This window comes from Parasteatoda tepidariorum, chromosome 10 (assembly GCF_043381705.1).
Source record: "Parasteatoda tepidariorum isolate YZ-2023 chromosome 10, CAS_Ptep_4.0, whole genome shotgun sequence".
Classification (NCBI taxonomy): Eukaryota; Metazoa; Arthropoda; class Arachnida; order Araneae; family Theridiidae; genus Parasteatoda; species Parasteatoda tepidariorum.
Window position 1 is genome coordinate 70742374 of NC_092213.1, and position 21751 is coordinate 70764124.

General features: G+C 30.2%; 1 protein-coding gene across 10 annotated transcripts in view; it reads right to left on the minus strand.

Annotated features, from left to right (window-relative positions):
* Positions 1–20679, minus strand: part of LOC107452885 (uncharacterized) — a 48353-nt gene extending 27674 nt beyond the window's left edge. For 4 of the 10 annotated variants that reach the window (XM_071186614.1, XM_071186619.1, XM_071186617.1 and 1 more), the window contains exons 1-5: positions 20524–20679; positions 18584–18695; positions 17547–17648; positions 13181–13288; positions 11364–11471 (exon numbers count right to left, since the gene is read on the minus strand). In XM_071186614.1, the coding sequence (XP_071042715.1) occupies positions 11364–11471; positions 13181–13288; positions 17547–17648; positions 18584–18590 (325 nt within the window). In that variant the 5' untranslated portion in view covers positions 18591–18695; positions 20524–20679. Of the gene's footprint in view, positions 1–11363; positions 11472–13180; positions 13289–17546; positions 17649–18583; positions 18696–19925; positions 19941–20221; positions 20444–20523 lie in introns of those variants that run through there. The other 6 variants (XM_071186618.1, XM_071186615.1, XM_071186616.1 and 3 more) reach the window with 3 other exon arrangements.
* Positions 20680–21751: the final 1072 nt, after the last annotated feature.

Below are 21751 nucleotides of genomic sequence, written 5' to 3' on the forward strand. Positions count from 1 at the left end.
TATATATATACTGTGTAATATGTGAAAAGAAACACAGATGGTTCATGTATGACCTTAATTAAAAATCCATTCGAAGAAAATTCAAACAAATATGTCGCCTAAATTAGAAAGATATTTTTTTGAGAAAACTATAGAATGCTATACAGCATGTGTTTATGAAACACCTTGAGAACGAGAAACTGAAATTAGCAAATTATTTCAAATTAGCAAATTATAATTTAGGACACACTTCAGAGTTTATGTTTGAATTATTCGATTCCTCTGAAGGGAACGATGGAGGGGAGGTTTGACCTTACCCTTAGCCACGCCGATTTCACAGTTTATCAAGCCTTAATTATTTTTTATTAAAACATCCCAAAGAGTTGATGAGACTCCTATTAACTCAGATGAGGATATCGTTGCTCGGACATCCGAAACTGTTGTGTTCGAACATCGCGAAAAATATTTGGTTTTCATTGAAAATATACACAGCCAGACATACACCACGGATCCAATTTTGATCACTTATTGTAAACACTGCACTTGCCAATGGTGCAGTCAATTTTCACTTGGTTTTCATTTCAGATAGTGCTTGTGCTTATACAATCCTTTATAACAGCAGTCACCAAATATTAGTCAACAGACCGCTTGTGGAAGAATTGTTTGCGCTCGAGAAATAAATGAGGATTTTTCTTTTGGCAGCATTAGTCAAATTTCCTGCCTCCCCTCCCCCTGGAATAAAGTAACACTTGTTGAATATTACTTTTATGCAATTATTTTAAACACGCTTTAGTTAACTATTACTATCATTTGATTTTTCTTCCTCCTAAATAATTGATATGTTAAATAAAAATTTCACATATCAACCAAGCCCTAGTTTCTTAGGACAGGTTGGCATCAGCTGTACGTCAACTTCCCGCTGACGCCCAGACAAGGCGCTTGTCTTAAGAAAGCAGGCCTTTAGAGCTGAAGCTACGATTTCCCTCTTCATGACGTCACGCCGCACACAGAACTCGGAGATCGTACGCAAAGATATTATAAAAACTTTGCATCATTCTCCCTGTAAAAATAAGTTCGACTTTGTTTTATATCAGCTTTCAAACTTTTCATAATTAACCCATTATTTCCGTTCAAAAGCATAGTTCAAAATAAAGTTTCTTGGCCATAATATTAAAATACCATACAAAACTAATAAAAATATTTTACTAGTTGTCGTAAATGACGCTATAAATATTTTATTTTAAAATTTTAACTTTTATTGTTAAAAAAAATTAAACCATATATCTATACTTTTTTTAGCTACAAATTGTTCGATAGCAATAATTTGTAAAGTTGGGTTAATTTAAAATCCTGATAAATAATAATTTTAAAATATGCTGTTAATGGCAATTTGTTCATACTTAAACATTAGTAAACTACAACCTTAAAAGCTCATTACTGAAACAAAATAATAATTTATTTTCGTAATAATATTAGAAATTGTACAGTTGTTTATAGATATTTAAATTTAAGAGAATATAATTTTTGAAAAAAAACATAAATATTTAGAATAACTACATTAAAAACCATGTTATGAAATTAAAAGAATTTTAACTATTAATTATTTATACTTCTTATTTTCTTTGACTTAATCCATTTTTTAAATTTCCCTCCTGTCTTTCTTTTTGAAGTAACGGGGAGGTTTCTGTTTAGATGTTCTTTATAAGTTCTAAATCGACAAAATAAGCCTATTGCTGCTTTATTCACTGCGGGATGTCGTCCCTCTAATTTATTTATAAGTTCTTTGAGGACACTCTTTGATTTTCTGTAAGATGTCCCATGCACACTTTGAAAAATGTTCTCAAATTCCTGACACACTTCCATCCATGCTGTTGACAGAACAATTAATCCTCCCTTTGATAAGAGATTTATCCATTCCGTGTTGGTCCCCTGTTGTTGGATGTACTGAGAAGATGGAATTCCTAATTTTGAATCAATATTTTTAAGGCGAAATACTATGTATCCAGCAATATAATTTAGTGCTTTTTCTTGTGAATTCACAATTTTCTTTCCCAAATTAAGGTCAATATCCCAAGACATAGGAAAGGAGTTAGTCAAGTAAATGCATTATATTTTCAACGTTGTCAAGAATGTCATTATTTTTTGAAATTATTTTTTGTTGTTGTGGGTTCTTAAGCTCTTTTTCTAACAATTCCGCAGTTAAATAACAATCTATTTCTGCGCATACTTTTGACGACAGATTAGGTAGCTTATTTACAAATGTTTAAATCTTTTAATTACTTTGGTAGAACTTGGATGGTCATTAAATCTGCCAAGACTTATAATTTGGCTAAACTCTCGAGAGCATCTTGAGTTAATCAAGAGGTTAAAATGTATCTTATTCCGACGGATTTTAAATCTTTTAATAATGAAGATATAGAGATAATAATTGCTTTTTGAAATGGAAGTAGTCATTTTTTTACCGCGCACTCTCATTTTGCTTACAACTTCTTTGACTTCATTTAGAACAAGTGATTGAGACTGGAAATAATTTAGCAGCTTTCATAATTTTTGCTGGAGGGGGCTCTAAGCTCTTAATGTTCATCACATCAAAAAAATCATCGATTAATTTTTAAAAAATCAATCCTGTAAAATTTAATATTCCCTTTACTGTAGTGGCAGAGAATAACACCTTTGTTGCTCAACTTTCTATCTATCATTACCTGTAACTAATATATATGACTCTTTTAGTTTGTGGCACAATTTTACTTCTCCGGTATGTTTTCTTAATACTTCTTCAACAATTCCAGAGTTGATAAAAGCTCCATCATCTAAAATTATTCCTGAGTCCAATAAATGATTCCGTAGTAACTTTAGATAATGAGGCATCAAAAACAAAAAATTTTGGCGATGGTCGGATATGATTTAAAAAATAAACTGATTTAATTGTTATTTGGAGATTCTTCTAAAGCGTCCCGCATCCTCAATTGCTTTTATTACGACTTCAATTACTTCCAAGTTTTCTATGAAGAGTAAGACTTTATTCTTTGTAACTTGGTTGTTTTCAATTTGAAAACAGAGCTCTTATCAAAATCAATTGATCTTTTTTGAAAGGACCTAGGATATTTGATCAAGTCCAGCATCATAGCCAATATATGAGGTGACATGCATTTCTTGAAAACTAAGGACACACATTTTTTAATCCACTTAAGTTTTCGGAACAATTTTTAATCAAATTTAAAAACATCTTTCTGTAAGCCTGGAGCACAAGATAATTTTGCGCACCATCGCTTTAACGTACTAACACTTGGTAGAAGTAGGCCAAATTTAAATTTCCAAAGATCATATGCCTTTGAAGAAAGAGAACGTATAATAATACATTGTAAAATGTCCTCTGTTGTCCACCTGAAATTTGAAGTACCATTAAAAATTGTATTTGACCTCTTGTAAAAACTTTTTTTACACTATTTTCTAAATTATGCATTTTTCTAAGAGCTTGTTCCAATTTCAACAATTCCATTCTTTGCTCATAATTGTTTTTTCAGATATTTTCTTTCTGGGTGGGTACCACCGTTTCATACGCTGAGCTGATATTTTTTTTAAACTTCATTTCTTCATTATTTTTAGTTTTCAAATACTTTTCTAACTTAGCTGCCTAGCAAAAGGAAAATTCGAGTAGTTGTCCATAATCTAAATAAAGATTTTTGTTGTTCATATCAAAGACGCGCAGTGAGTAGCTTTTGGCGGCGAGTGAATGCATTCGAGAATTTCTTGCCTGCAAAATCGGTCAAGAAACGCTTCTAGAACAGGGTGCGTAGCCAAATCTTTCACCAAAAAATAAGCACCTTTTAAGTACTTTTTAAGCACTCAAAAATATTTCTAAGCACTATATATTTTAACAAAATGCAAAATAATTTTCACAGACCTAACATGATCATGATAAAATAACTAGTTTCTGACAAAGAACTCTTTTCTTGATTATATTAGCCATTTAAATTGGTCGAGAGACTTTTCGTTTCGATATCAGAGGATGGAAAATGAGGCCTAAAATTGAGGATAACTAGCAAAATGCAGCAGAGTTGCACACGAGAGTGCAGTAATCTCTTCGCACCCAGCTCAGGAGACGCACACGCGTACTCCCGAGTATTTCGTCAAACATGTAAAATGATTGGCGCTTTCATACGCTATGGACCGACGTTAAGCCTAGATTGTTGTTGAATAAATTTTGAAAACATTGAATAGAACAATGTGAAAAGCACGCTTTTACATAAAGCGTGACGAAAATCGACATGGTAAAGAAAAAATATCACTTTCGAAAAGGGAAAATTAAGCACCTTTAAGAGCTTTTAAAAAACGAAAATCGAAAATAAACACCTTTAAGCACTTTTTAAAAACGCTACGCACCATGTAGAACAATATGAATATGTAGAGTATCACGATATTTCTCAAGTTCTTTGCATCTTGCACACACATATACATTATACATGCGTTTTTAAAGACTAATCAATTATTGTAATAAAATTAAAAAGAATACAAATATTTTTATTAAAATTTAATCTCATCTTAAAACAGCGATTTATAATATTGGTGATTAATTAAATGGTGCTCAGCGTTCTCTTAAGCGATATGTTGGTTTGTTAAATAGTAAAAGACTTCAAATTTCAGCTTTAATGTCTCATAGTGATGTAAGCACATTTAGATTTAAGTAAGGCAAGTTTTATAAGTTCTGTGGTAATATTTCAGAGGAGTGGTTTTGAAATGTTAAGTGGCGAAAAGAATTTGTGGAGAATTACTTAAAAATGCATATACACATAACATCGTTGCAGAGTGGAAAGATAGAAACAGATATTAGGCAAGAAAAGAGAGCACAAATTTTATTTAATAATTTTTAGACAGAGAACAGTTATCAAAGTTGACACGAAATCGTTGTGCTCCTCGATAAAAGTTTGGGAAAATGTTGCAAAGTAAATCCGTAAAATGTTTCGTTTTAGGGAATAAGGGAAATCTTAGTAATTATTATTGGTCTGTTAAATGTTTCCAGGAATAAAGTCTTTCACACCCATTAGTTAAAGGGATAATATCGAAAATGGTAATTAATACATACTTTAACTAAAAATAGATTGAAAGACAGGATGTGAATTTTAAAGTGTAAGAAAGAGTGTTCCGTTTAGAGTAATAAATGAAAAAAAGGATTTACAGAAAAGGAATAACATAAAAAGATTAATTGAAGCTTTTCATGTTACATATATAAGCTGACCAGAAAGCTCAAACTGGTAGAAATTTTTTTATACCAATATTTGGAAACTCACTGCTTTTCCGTTCCAATTCAATATACCTAGAACAAAAGTTCCTTGTAGGGATTTTTCAACAGAAATAAATTCTTTCAAATAATTGGAAAGCTAAAAAATGGGAGATTTTTTTTTAAAAATTTTGCTGCTAATTTTTTAATTTTTCAGAGGACGCTGAACACCTAGCTTATATAACTAGAAATTTTTGCAAAATAGACAAGCTTAAGTAGTTAACTGTGAAAATAATTTGGAAAAAGCTAGAAATCGTTTTACAGGTGGTTTGAGACAAATTTTACCTGAAATGTAGCCCCTTGAATACTATACCTGAAATTTGTCCCTTTGAAGTAAGCAGCACTTGCCATCTTAAATTGACTGAGGGTTAGAGGGTGTCAAAGAGGGAAAATCTAAACAATGCTATCTAGACAAGCCAGGTGTTGTTTCATATGCATTTGTTATGCTGAATTGAAATATACTAAAATAAAGGCAATAGGACCAACAGCTTAGAAGCTATAAGGGACTAGGCAAGTATGAAGTATAAAAAAGTACAAAATTTGATAAACGCGTCTACACTACGTACCTAGATGACAAATGCGATATTCTAATTTTTCCAGACGTGTGCATAAGTATAATAACAAAATGTATTTTTTTAAACTTCATACATATTAAATCCCTTTTAAAAAATGTCCTTGTCCATTAAATCTTTTATTGGTTGTGAAAGTAAAGTATAATACATAGATATCAATTTCCTCAGCAATAAAGAAATCATAAAACAACTTTATCATCAAATTTAATTTCAAAAAAATTATTGCTGTATAATGAATCATATTTTGTAATTATAATGGACAATTACAGTACCTTTTAAATTTTTCTTTATTTTCAATCCTTAACTTATTGGAAATTTTCACCTGAAACTAAAATTCTGTTTCCTTTTCTTAACGCTTATTTAGTTATTAAACATTTAAATTTTATATTTTATTTTATAACCGTCGTTGAACAGCCGACCCAATTTTTGGGTTTACGGCTACTGATGTTCAACTCCGTAGCCTTGCAATTTTGAACCAATTCAGAAGACAAGGAAACTTATAGATCAGTACCCCCAGAGGGATTGATTTGTTATGGGAACATTAAAGACTTTGCGACTCGACAGATTTAACGTGCATCAGTCACCATTTACAACACGGGGAGTCTTCGGTCGGCGGGGATCGAACCCACGAACTCTTGGACATGGGCACAGCGCCCTACCGACCAGGCTATCCCGGCCCTAAACATTTAAATTGTCCAAAATGGCCCCAGAAAGTGATGCAATCAAAATCTATCCGTAATTGCTTATGACCTCACAAGTGCTGAATGGAAACAAGTCGCCTTCATCCACTAAGTATACTTCAATGCTCTTTTAGGTTCGATATCTTTTATATCGTATGAACATCCTTTGTAAATCATAAGCAAACGAGTCGCCTCCATCCACTAAGGATATTTCAGTGCTCTTTTAGGTTCGATATCACTTATATCGTATGAACATCCTTTGTAAATCATAAGTGCAAAATTTTGTTAATTAAATGTACAGTTTTGAAAATGTGTTCAAAATGAAAGTAAGATTTTAAATCTTCTGTTTAGATATCACTAAAATATCTGAAGAAATGATTATGCAGCTCTTCACAGTCAATCAACATTTCTTTTCGGCTAAAATCAGTAGTGTTAAAGTTCATAGGAAATAATATTTTCTTCCACTTATTTTTAAGTTAAAATAATGTAATTACAGCCTAATTATTTAATTAAAATCAGTCGTAGATTGGATAGAAATAGTATAAATTAAGATATACCTTGGATCATCTTATTATTCGGTATTGTACTAAAACAAATCAGTATCTTCATAAATCTAGTCCATTGAAAAATATCAATTTATCATCGTTTCAATTTATGCGTTAATATACAAGAATTCCCATAATGTAATTAAATTTTGCTTCGTTTTTATTTATTTTACAAGAGTTGAAAGACTTTCTTTTTAAGTAAATATTTACTAATGCAGTTTATGTCTTTTTTTATAATTATTATGTATCAAAATACACATTAATCATTTTAATAAGTAATACCAGGTATACATAACTCATTTTAATACCTTTTTACTGGATTAAAAAATCTCAAATATTCAGAACTAGAAAATTTCGTCAAATATTAACAATGTTTCAGTGGGTACCATTAAAATGTAAAGTTATAAAAATACATTATATCAAAACCCACATTTTCATTCTGCTACATTAGGGTACAATTTATTATACAGACAGTTATTGCCTATCTAAAATAGTTGGATCAATCTATTACGAAAATTCAAACGAAAGCAAGAAAATTATTGGTTTTCACAGTACAGCGATTGTAAATGAATGGACACGTGTGACGTCAGTTCGCGAATAATCACGTGACTCCCCGTTTCAGATGAAAAGGAAAGTAAACGTTTTTTCCAAAAAATAACTTAATAAATTGCACTTCTAGGAAAGTAATAAAATGTTTTCTGGGAGTTTTGAGAAATTCTGAATGCATTAAGATTTTAAAAATAAGTGACTGTAAGTTTCAATTACTTCTATCACCGATATGTCCCCATCGTTGACTATAGCTATATCATAGATGAAGAGGCAAATGGCGGAAGACAGATACCTCGATTGACTCGCTCACATTAAAGCAATAAGAGACAAAATGGTTAATTATAAGCATTTATTAAGAAAATTCAATGTGATTGTGTTCTACACAACATGATAATAAAATGGACAAAAATATGGTAATAATTTGATACTAACTCTATTTGAACAATCTTCCTTATAGCAGCAATGTTTTTGAACATTTCATATGGTTTAACAGCTGGTACAATTTAAAAGATTGTGTTTAAAGATTTCTGAAATGGTGTCCTTTTTACCCATGCAAAATTTACATTGACTGAAATGAGTGTAAAGCAATTGAAAGTTCTTATCCTATTTTAAATACCACTATAGTTTAAGAAGTATATTTGAATACCATTATATAAATAATATCTCCTATCCCGTAATTTTCATTATTGTACATAACTTATTAGTCTATTTAATTATCATAATAATTTACTAAAGTAATCCTCTCACCACCCCCCTCCTTCCTTAATTCTATTATATTTCAATGAAGGAGCAGATAGCCCACAGAATAGGTACTCCATACCCAGAATTTAAATTGGCAATTATCCTTTTAAATATAGCCATCATGTAGCATGGTTTCAAAATTTGTTAAAGTTAGAAAGAAGTTATTACGTTCTTCTCCTGAATTTGGTCAATCCGAATTTAGCATGGGTAAAAAGATACCATTTCTAAAAGCTTAAAGCCTGATCTCTCAAACAGTGCCAAGAGCTTTGCTAAGTAAAAGCTTCCGAAACATTTACTGCTAAACGAAAATTATTTTCAGAGAATTAGTATAGAGTTAGAGTAGAGGTTTCATAGAGTTAGCATGTTTCCACAATTCTGTCCAACCCCTGAATATACTGTAAATGTAATATAATTGTAATGTAAAACAAATGCTTCTATTCTAACGTGTAATAATATTTTGTGTTCTTTCACTAGACGCTTTGATTACCCGGTGTGCCATCCATCACGTGATGCTTCGCTCCAAATGAATAACTGTAACTGGGCTTTGAACTTTCCACTTTCTTTAAGGCTTGATCGGGATCATAGTGTCCAGGAACTATAAACACATTATTAAGTTTAAAAGTTTTGAGATGCGAAAGTGTGCAAAAGTAATGGATTTTAAAAGTGCTTTAAAAAGTAAATGACATAAAGTGATACACGAATGACATTAGTAAGTGATTAATTCGTGTCAGGGAGAATATTAGTGAGTATCAGTACAAAAACAGCTTGGGTATATTATCAGGGATGCTAACTGCTCCGCTTTCTGTAAAGGTTTTAATAAATTGATAGCGAATTATAAGTAAAACTTATAGAATAAGAATGATAACGCCCATGCTTTAAAAGATTTCTCACGAGATACTGCACCTAGTTAGAGTTGTTGTAGTAATTCAGTACCAGCCCTGGTCAGCTCTTACTGATTCACTAGACATCACTCAAAATGATAAGATGAGTAGGTACATAATACATGACCTAGTACATGATATGAATCATGATGATAGATGACTAGGTATTAGATACATGACTAGGCATATATTGTCTAGTATTTGGACGGCGCAAGCATTAATAAAGAAAAAAGTACAATGGCAATATATGCGCTCTGCGGTGGATCCACCTTCCCCGTGGCTGTCCGCATCTTCTGGTGGGTTGCTTCCCGATTACAATAATCTGATTTATATGAATGGTAATAAAATGAGTTGCGGGCAAATTAGTTATTAATCAAATTAACTAAAGCATGAATTATGCATTAATATACTAGTTTTGTTACCTCAAGAAAAATTCTGATCATAAAGAGAAGCATCCCAATTTTCTTTTTCGTTTTCAAAAGTTTTTTTTTTCTTCTTTTAATTGTTGATTTTTCCAAGTTACTGATTACTCCATTCCCAAAGCTGCATTGGTTAAATCTGAGCATAAACTCTTCAGCAAAAATTTGCAACTATACTGTGTTGCAAGTTAATAAAAAAAAACATCTCGATTCAGAAAGCATGTTTGTATATAAGTGCGCGCCAAATTAATGCTAAACTCCCAGTTCAAGAGGCGTCTAGGATTTGAGTATAAACACGAAATTATAACCTATTTCTCTTTTTATAATAATTCTATGATTAATAGATGGGATAAATTATCTGACGTGTATTACTTTTTAAAGCTTTTATGTTGTTTTTGAAAGCATAGTTGCAAATTTTTTTAACGAAATAAGACGAAACTACATGCAGTCGTGTATGATTACTTACATCCTGGACTGCGACGGTCTTGTCTTAGCTTGTAACAGAGTATAGGCTTTTTAGAAGAACTAAATATTGCGTAAAGGCAGCGTCTGCCAGGAATGATAAAATCCTAAGTATTATTCTTAATTATACTTGATGCGCTAGGTACAAATTTCTAATAAACACAGCAAAAAACAATTTTAATGAGAATAATTATTTGAGAATAAACAAATTTGGCCGAAAATGATTGTTATTTAATAATTTCGTTTAATAAAAAGTGCTTGTGTAACATGGAGTTATAACAAAAAATGGCAGTTTTTAATAGGAAAAAAATCTTTAGCTATACCGGGGGTTGCATCAACTTATGGAGGTGAACGTTTCCGTCCGAATGTGTAGTTTGGGATTTTATCTTGCTGATTCTTATTGGCCGAATCCGGATCGTTATAAACAGGAGCTGAAATATTTGAAAATATTATATTTTTCATAAGACTCACTCTCAATATTAGCAATATTTCAAATTAAACTTTGCATTCAAGAAACTGATGATTCGCAATTACTGTTGTAATTCATCGAATAAATACTTATTTAATTGTTAAAATTTCTTAGTGTTAATATTATTTAATAAAATTTTAGTTTCATGCCAGCACACTAGCCTGAATTTGTGCGAGTAGCAATACTTTAAAAAACGTTGTTTTGTTTATCATGTTAATTTACTAACGTAATCTTCTCACCCCCTCTCCTCCTTACTTAATTTCATTATATTTCGATGAAGGAGCGGGGCTTAGTACTCTGTACCCAGAATTTAAATTAGTAATTATCCTTTGAAAAACATCATAATCCTATAGCTCGATGACAAAATTTGTTGGTATTAAAGTTAGAAAGAAGTTATTAACTTCCTCTCCTCAGTTTGGTCGATCCGAACATGGTTAATCCGGTTAATCCATGGTTAATTTGGTCGAACATGGTTAATCCATGGTTAATTTGGTCGATCCTGCATGGTTAAAAAGGAAACCATTTCTAAAAGCTTAAAGCATGATCTCTCAAACAGTGCCAAGAGCTTTGCTAATTAAAAGCTTCGGAAACCTTTACTGCTAAACGAAAATTATTTTCAGAGAGTTAGTATAGAGTTAGAGTAGAGGTTTCATAGAGTTAGCATGTTTCCACGATTTTGTTCAACCCCTGAATATATTGTGAATGTAATGTATTTGTAATGCAAAACAAATGCTTCTATTCTAATATGTGGTAATATTTTGTGTTCTTTCATTAGACGTTTTTATTACCCGGTGTGTCATCCATCACGTGATCCTTCTCTCCAAATGAATAACTGTAACTGGGCTTTGAACCTTCCATTTTCTTTAAGGCTTGATCAGGATCATAGTATCCAGGCGCTATAAACACATTATTAAATTTAAAAGCTTTGAGATGTGAAAGTGTGCACAACTAATGGATTTTGAAAGTGCTTTAAAAAGTGAATGACATAAAGTGATGCACAAGTGACATTAGTAAGTGATTAATTCATGTCAGGGAGAATATTAGTGAGTATCATAGTAAAATAAAAACATAAAGTATGTGCGCACACAATCCAAAAGTATCTGGAAGCTTATAATATTGTTGATAATAGAATAATTTATTAAATGTACGAAATTAGTTAACATATATATTATATATTGATAGTTATATATTATACATTAATAATTATACATTAATAATTATACATTAATATAATAGCTACATGCATATAAAGTAATTATTATATTAAATAATATTAGGAAATCACAATAAAAGATTTCCGATACTGCCACTGCAATCGTCCATTTTAGTTGTAAAGCGATAGTCGAGTTAAGTTGAGTTGTAAAATATCAGCTGATTGTAAGCTCGTCCGCTAACGATGGGATCGCTAAGCATAGGACAAAAGTGAGAGCTATATCTCTTCTCTTTGGGAGCAGCATGCATACAATTAAACACTGACTTTCTTCTACTATGCATAAATCATAATTACGCAGTCTGCTTCATATCCCCCCTCCCACTGCAAACTTTTTTTGTGCATGGATACCTTTTTTTATATAACAATAAATATTAAAAAAATATCTGCGAAATTGGAGAATCACCACGCGGATCCGCGCACGGCGGGCGTGTCTATATTATCTAACTGTGGTGAGTATCAGTGCAAAAATATTACGTGGATATTATCAGAGATGCTAACTGCTCCGCTTTCTGCTTAAGTTTTAATAAATTGGTTGAGGATTATACAGTAAAACTCTTAGAATAAGGATGATAACGCCCACTCTTTAAAAGATTTCCCATGAGATAACTGCACCTAGTTAGAATTGTTTTGGTAACTCAGCACTAGCCCTGATCAGCTAGCTCTCACTGATTCATTAGACCTGACATCACTCAGAAAGATAAGATGGCTAGGTACATGATACATGATCTAGTACATGGTATGAAACATTATGATTGATGGCTAGGTACTAGATACTAGACATATTGTGTGGTATCTGGACGACACAAACATTAATATAGAAAAAAAACAATGGCAATATATGTGCACGGCGGGGGATCCACCTTCGTGTTTATACTGAAATCCTAGACTAGAATTTCAGTATGAACACAAAATTATAACTTTTTTTTTTCTTACAATAATTCTCTGATTAAAAGATAGGATGAATTATCTGACGTGTCTTACTTTTTAAAGCTTTTATATTGTTTTTGAAAGCATAGTTGTATAATTTTTGAAAGAAATAAAACGGAGCTATGTCGTGTTTGATTACTTAAATCCTAGACCGCAAAGGTCTTTTCTTAACTTGCAACGGAGTATAGGCTTTTTAGGAGAACTAAATATTGCATATAGGCAGTGTCAGCCAGGAATGATATAAGCATGGTGCCACAGTATTATTCTCATCTATACTTGGTGCGTAGGTACAAATTTCTAATAAATACAGCAAAAAATAATTTTTAAAAAAAAGTCTTGAGAATAAAAAAAATTGGCCAAAAATGACTGTTATTTAAAAATTTCGTTTCATAAAAAGTGCTTGTGTAACATAGAGTTGTGATAAAAAATAGCAGTTTTTAATAGGAAACAAATCTTTAGCTATACCGGGGGTTGCATCAATTCTTGGGGGTGAACGTTTATGTCCGAATGTGTAGCTTGGGTTCATATCTTGCTGATTCCTATCGGTAGAATTTGGATCGTAATAACCAGGAGCTGAAATATTTGAAAATATGATATTTTTCACAAGACTCACTCTCAATATTAACAATATTTCAAATTAAGCTTTGCATTCAAGAAACTGACGATTCTCAAATACAATTGTAATGCATCTAATAATTATAAACTTAATTGTTAAAACTTCTTAGTCTTAATATTATTTATTAACAACTTAGTTTCAGCACACAAGCCTGTATTTGGGCAAGTAGCAATAATATAAAAAACTTTGTTATGTTTTTCATGTTTTTTTTCCTTCTTAATTACTGAAGTGTGTAATTTCTACTACAAATTTGTGATAAATTTCTAAAATTTTAAAAAATTGGATTTGTCACGTATGATTTTTGCATTTATAAAAGATTTTTACAGTAGATAGTGCTTAAGTGTTATGAAAACAGTTGAATAAAATTAAAATTTGATTATTTTTAATAGTTCGGTATGATAAGGGAAACAATTCTCTTTTAACGCTGATTTTGAAGTCTGTATTAAACTTGTGAGTATATTTATCATCAGCGTTGTGTTTATTACTTTAATGTGGAAATTTTCACACGATTATTCGTTTGAAATTTGAGACAAAAAATTTATGCTTTTTTATTTTTATGACGTTTATGTAATTGTAAAATAATTATAATCGTAAAAATTTATTTGACTTTAAGCTGAATAACATTTACATTATGATAAAAATTATGAATCAATGTAGAAAAGAATATTGCTTAAACTTTAATCTGAAAGGTCTTGTATGTTCTTTGTGAAAACATGTTGCATGCATCTTTTTTCAAAAAGTTCTTTTTTAAGACGTTTACATATAATGTTATGTTTGTTTATACTATTATCGTAATGCATAATCTCTTATCAACGAGATACAAGGTTTCACTCTCTGAAAATATTTCTACTGGTTTTTTTTCCAAGTGTTTTGTTAAGTAAAATTTCGGATTCTAAAAAGATAAAGTTACGTAAGTATTTTTCCTATTTTCCGTTCTTCTTTCAGTCCAGCAGCAAAATAAGCANTAATCTAAAAAAAAAAAAAAAATTAAAAAAAAAAAAAAAAAATCGGAAGTGGAAAATGAGGTCATGTTTGCCTTTAAAAATAGCCTCATCAATAAAATTCAATTTAAATCTTATAAAATCAACATCATATTTGGCTCAGCATTACTTTTAGTTGAAATCGAGCGAAATTATAAACACTGTAAATCTGTTTTTTTTGCTCGAAGTGTAGAAAAAATAACCTGTACACCTCAAAATTAACCTCTCTAACCTGGTTGCTCTAAGTCAGACTTCTATCAATCTCAAAACAACCTAAAATATGAATAAAGCAACTTCATAGACCTTGTGAGGTTGATTTTTTTAAGGTTGAGTTTGAAGTCAACTTCTAATAAACCTCAAAACAATCTCAAATAAACCTCAAAATCTTCAATTCTTCTCAAAACATCAAAGTCTTCAATTTCTTTCTGTTCAGTTTAATTTTTGTTTTTGTTTGATGCAGTTTCATGAAAATTGATTTCATATTTAATAGAAATTTAAATTAATAGGTAATAAATCGTATTTAAAGTTTAAAAAAAAGTTGGAAGCTCTTTTCGCTGGTAGTTCACAGAGGGATTTGAAAACAGTACCATAATTCAGAAACTTCATAAGTTTGATGACCTCTGCTCTAGTACGACATTAACAACCAATTGAAATTTTAAAAAATATTACTAATTTTTAGAAATAAAAATAATGTTACTTGTTCACTGGATGCAACAACTCACCAGTTACATTCTCATGATAGTTTAAAATTCATGATAGTTTAAATTTACCACTATTAAGTGATTTTCTCAAGTACATATCGCTTTTGAGGGGCCGTAAAACACTTAATTCCAAAGTATCGGAAATAAAATTGCTTAGTATTGGTGCAGTTTTAATAATCACCAAATATAACAATATAATATTTTATACCCATATAAATATATTTGGTACTTATTACATAACCCTTCAACATTTGAGTTTATACATATTTGTCAATGGCAGCAAACTAAAGTCGATTTTTTTTTTTTGTTGCATTAAATATTAGAACATCATAAAGATTTCAGATCGTGACAATTCAATTCCAGAAAATTCAATTCCCCTCATCCTGCTCGAACGGTTTATCTTAGAAAGTTTTAATGTCGACAGTGACCTTCCTCGTGCTTTGAACTGTTTGTATGCCAAGTTTCATACCTTCAGTCGGAAGGTTTAGGAGTCTATAAAGGACACAGACATTCATTTATACATACATAAGTTGGTTGTGTCATCCATTATGGTTAACAAAAGTTCTGCTGTAATTTCTAAGGTTTAAAGAACTCTTTATATGAGCCATGGTTGATTGATGGCAAATATTTATTTCCCCAGATTAAAAACAGTTCACGGTTGATCATAATAATAGAATTTGGTGAGCAGATGCTCCTAGACTTGATAGTGCTATTGAGCAGTGTCAATGATTCTTTTCAATAAGATTTGAGAGAGACATGTTGCAGTAGAAAAACGGAACTTGTTTTCATTATTAAGAAGAAAAACTAACCATGAACCATATAACAGACGCGTTTTGCAAAATATTAACGCATTCTTGATTGCAAAAGACACTCAAGAAACTTTCCTCACTTTCGAACAGTACAAAAACGGTCACTTTATCCACTAGACTTAAATGCAACGGATTTTTCCTGTGGTTCTTTTGGGAAACAAGGGTATACCCATTGTAGTGGTGATTTCTTCTTTTTAAGAAACCATTTTAACGGTAAGAGATCTAACAGTTCAGTATACTCATATCGAAATATAACAGTCTGAAGCGAATTATGAGCTGTCAGATAAATACAGGCCTGCCAACTACTACTCTTTTTGCAAAATATTTTATAGAATAGCAGACACTTAAAAACCAAAGCTTTCAGATATTTTGATTATTTTACCATCATTTTATAAACCTCGCAGCAAAATAGCTAGAACAAAGCGGCGTCTCATATGAACTTTTAAATCACTCTTATATGTAGCTGTGTGGAAAAGAAGTTTGATAAATAAAAAAATAAACATAGTTACCACTAGAATAAATTTTTACAAAAAGCGTAGAAGGATTATGGCAGCCCTGTTAATACAATGTATTATAATATCTGCATTTATCCCATTTCGTCACTATTTAAGTCACTAAAAAAGCTACTAAATTTCGTCACTAAATATGCTATTTAATAATATATTATACGGGATTAAAAATATATTATACGATATACTCAAACTCATATGTGGTGGTTATCTAAGCACCAGCCCCTCCAGGAGCTCTAACTAATTCATCTGAGTGGGAATAAATAATAAATTGACGAAGCGCAAATGGTGAAAGTTGGGGTTCAGTAACATTTACTGAGTATATGTAAATGGTGAAAGCCATATCGAGATGTGAAAAAGAAAAAAAAAACTTGTAAAAGATGATTTAATTATAGCTTGTTTTCTGAAAGATTGAAATTTCCATGATTACCAATATTTTTATTTACATCAATTATACCACACATATATATAACTACTTTTCGTTTCAATCTGCAAAAAAATAGAAAGACTTTGACAAGCTCGTCGTCAAATTAAACTATTAAACTACAAATTTTTTGGCAAAGCTCTTAAGTGCAATACAGCAAACTTTAATATCTTTCTGTACCAGAACCTTGAAAACGACAAATACATTAGGCCTATTGCGGTGCACTTTTTTAACGATATGACATAATCAAGACTTTAAATTTATAGACTAAATTATCATAATTATTGCACCCAGCCTTGAAGAATAAGTAAAAAGAACAATGATATCCTATCCTATATGAATTCTATCGTCATTTTAATATAATTTATCTACCACAAAATCAACCTCTCTAAGCTGGTTGCTCCAAGTCAGATTTTTATCAACCTCAAAACAACTTAAAGTGGGAATAAAACAACTTTATAGATCTTAGGAGGTTGATTCCTTTAAGGTTGGTTTTGATGTCAACTTCTAATAAACCTCAAAACAATCTCAAATAAACCTGAAAAACACCTTAAATTTTTGTAACGGAAAATACACGAATTTAAAAGGTTTTAAAGTAAGAGTTTCTCGCTAAAAAAGACAAACGATAAGGAGACGTTATATATTATTACCCACCATAGCTATTGCTCTATATAAAATAAAATATATATTTATTGAAAAAAAAACAAGAGTTAAACTGTGTGACATAAAATAAATTTACGAAACAAACTAATGAATGTAATAAGATTTAAATCAAAATTGTTTGCAACATACCAGGATTGTTGTCAGGCTTTTGATCTTTCGGCCTCTTTCCAAAACTATGTTTAGGTGCAGAATACTGAACCGTTTTCACACTTTTTTCTGGGTCATATTGGCCTGGCGATGAATATAAAGGAATAAAGATATTTTAATTTTTACTATTAAGTATAATATCTTAATTCTATACATCAAGTTTAGACAGGAGTTCGTAATAAACTTCACTCCAAAGTAAGGCGTTAAAGGTGTGTATGTTAATAAATGTTACAGAGATAATTAGCATATTTGAAAAAAGCTCAATCTTCTTACTGTCCTATTCCCTACAATTCTTGAAAAACGTCAGACTTTTTAGGTATTTTTGACTAAACTATGAGCGGCATAGTTTGCACCTTGCCTATACTCAGTGTATATTTTGAAGATTTTAGATTTCTACCCCGAATTATATTCGAAGAAAAATGTCACTGTGTGCAACCAAAATATTTATACAGCAGACGAAGAAGTCATGGAGTTTGTCACAATTCAATTATTTATCTTTTGAGATATAAACAAGCTTGTTGAATTCGTGGAGACATTTTCGGAGGATTGTGTCAACACTATGGTTAACTAACTTTAATATCTCCCTTGTGCAAAACTTGCCGATGGCAAAAAAAGAAAAAAAAGAAGAGTTCCATTCGTCGCATAAAAATTACTAAGCTTATTTAAAAGAAATAGGTATAGTTATTAACTAAACTTCAATTTCTTTCTTATGTAGATTCAATTTATTATTATTTTTTGTTTGTTGCAGTTTAATGAAAATTGATTTCATATTTTAATGGAAATGTAAATTAAAAGGTAATAAACCATATTTAAAATTTTAAAAAAAATTGCAAGTTCTTATCGCTGGTAGCTCACAGAGGGATTTAAAAATAGTACCATAATTCAGAAGCTTCATAAGTTTTGTGACCACTGCTCTTGTACGACATTATTAACAACCAATCAACAACAATTAACAAAAAATATTACTATTCTGTAAAAATAAAAACAATGTTACTAAATCACTGGACGCAACAACTCACCAGACATATTGTCCAGTTGAAGATCTTTAGGTTTGTGAAAGAAAAAACAAATATTTCGGAATGGATTCTAATATAGTCGTCAAGCTTTGGTCGGGATTATAAGCACCGGCAGCTATAAATAAACAAAAAATGAACAAAATTTCTATAAAAAATTTTATGAAATTTACATCTCATGACTATACATATATGAAATCTCGTAACTATACATAAAAATAAATATGAATAACTATACATTTAGTATAGCATAGCATTAAACCAAATGTACACATCCTGTAACCAAAATGCTCAAGTTTATAATGTTGTTAAAAATTGCCAAAAGATTATATTTTCTCAATGATTACAATCTCACCACTCGAGGAAAATTGGAAACATGGATATAGGAAATAATCACCAAAAATGATTAAAATTGAAATTGTGAATCGTTGTTATAAGACGTGATACTCAAGAGATATAATATAAATGATGGAAATATAAAAAAAGATCTGTCACAAAAAATGCAGTAAAAATAGTTTCAAAAAGTGTATCTACTATTTAATTCAGAATAAATACAAATTGCATATCAGTGCTTCAATTTTTTGAAAAAGCAATGCACTAATCACTAATATCTCATTAGACTTTAAAACTTGTCAAACATGTAAACGCTTTAAAATTCATTAGCTCTCAGATACATACCTTTTTTTTTTAATAAAAAAAAGTCAAAATTAGCAGTTCAATTATTTTCGTAAAAAAGAAACAAATTTCTTGTTAGCAACAATGTAGTACGTAATAGTAAAAAAAATAAATATTTGGTCCAAAAATTAAGCGATTATTTGACATTATTTATTATTACATCAAATAGAAGAAAGTATCGTTAAAATAAGAAATTCACTAGAAATAGCTTTTTAAAAAAAACGTTAAGCTCAAAATATTACTAGTTTCTAGTCAAACAGATTAGTAGTCAAAAATAACCTATTTCACTCTAGACCAGGATATTAAGTAATGGAAAATCAGTATTTTTTTAGGATCATGATATCATAATAAAGATATTTCAATATGTGTATAGATTAAAATATCACTATTATGATATCATATCACGACGCTGAAAAATTTTTTTCAAGGTTATATATATATATATATTACCAATATTTTTACATCAGTTATACGAAATATATATGTATATAAACATAATATAGTTAGAAAAATAGTAAAAAATTTTGATGGGGAATCGCGAAAGATGCATTTTTAGATGAAGAATAATTATCCTAAGATAAAAATCACTCCTTATAATGCGTCTATGTCTCTAAAAATTTTTAATTAACAGATTGTATGAAATAGTTGATAATAAATATATAAAGCATAATACATATCTGTGACCATAGAGCAGCTCTAATGCGACGTAAATAAAGAACCTATCCACCTTAATTTCAGTGCTGTCATCTATGAAAAAATACTTTAATAATAATAATAATAATTGGAAAATTTAAGTAACAAAACTCATAACAGGTCAAGAAGTTACAAATCAATGAAAAAAGTATTTAAATTGTAAAATCATTAAAAAAACATTCAAATATATAGAATTTGTATAGCTTAACATTTAAACAGAAATTAGGAATAAACCCTTTAATTGGTTTTCCTTCTTTCATAGAGGGATATACATACCCAGGGAGCAAAATGATATCTATTAGAAAGATGCGATGCAAAATGGTATTATCTATTAGAAAGATGCAATATATTATTGCCGTGCTAGAAAACGCGAGATTCCTGAATCATAACTTCTAATATTAGAGCTAATATTATATAAGATTAAATAGTATTCAATCTAAACATTCGAATTTTTAAAATTATCATCTATTTCATTATTTTTGGTCCAGCCCCACTTTCTTGTTAAAGGCTATCCCATATTATTAATAAATACACATTACATTTATTTATGAAAAAAAAAACAATAAATTAAATATTACTTAAAAAATTATTTTTAGCCAATGACACTAATTTTATGACAGAAAACGCAAGAAAATATTAGTGGATCTAAAGTCTGTTCGCGAAGGATATAACTCGAAACTTTGGTGAAACTGAAGTGAACTAGACGCGTGAGCTCAGTTTCTCTTAGTTCGCACCTTGGCCACCAGGATAAATAGATCTTGGTTGCCAAGGTTCGCACCGTAACCACCGTAATTTAGTTTAGGCACGATCGGCGCGGTTACGTCGAACTCTGGTTGCCATTGGCGACCAGAAACAGACGCTCTCCTCTAATTGAATCTTAGCGAAAAATTTATTAATGATTGGAGAAAAAAAAATTATAATTTTTTTTTTTTTTTGGGGGGGGGGGGGTATTATATTTATTTTTTCGTCATTCTATTTTTGCATTATTTGTTAAAGAACATATATTTATAGACTTTTAAAACCGTTTGATAGAATAAAACAAAATATTCTGCACCTGCTGTATGATTAGTTTCAGTTTACCTTATTTAGTTTTTAAATTTAGTTGATTAAAAGTAAAACTTCTATCGTATATACTAGTTTCTATTTCTCTTTGTATATTTTTCCAAATTGAAAAGTCTTACATTTAAATATTTAACAAAATTAAAGAGAAAAATAAAAATTTACTCAGCACAATTTTTATTGTTCTTCTTCGAAATATACTGGTATCATAACTTCGCAAAATATAATCATTATACTTCTAATAATGAAATAATATTAAACCATCAAGGCAGTTTATATCTGTTGTCGAAAAATCGCCTTAAATTTGCATTAATTAAACAAAAAGAAAATCCATCTAAACCACCAGAAACCATAAGAAAATATTGCAATTTTAACTAAATATCACTTGAGATTTTTATTTAGTTATTAATTAATAAATTTGCAATATTTCTGTCAATCTGACCGAAAATTACTTTAAATACATAAAAAAAATAGACACATTTAAGTAAACTACACTGGTAGACAAAATTAAGAGAAAGCATTTTCGCACATTCATTCGCACATGCAAGATACCCGCGCACTACTCCATGTGTTTGTCAATGTCTTGCCAGTGAATGGCACTTTCATTTTTGTTTTGCATAATTTATTATCATGGAATAAGCTATATCCATACCAAATTTCATTCATTTATATTCAATGTTTTTTTAGATATTTGGGAAAATGTCTTCCATCTCTTAATTTTGTTCACCAGTGTATTAAAAGGAAGTA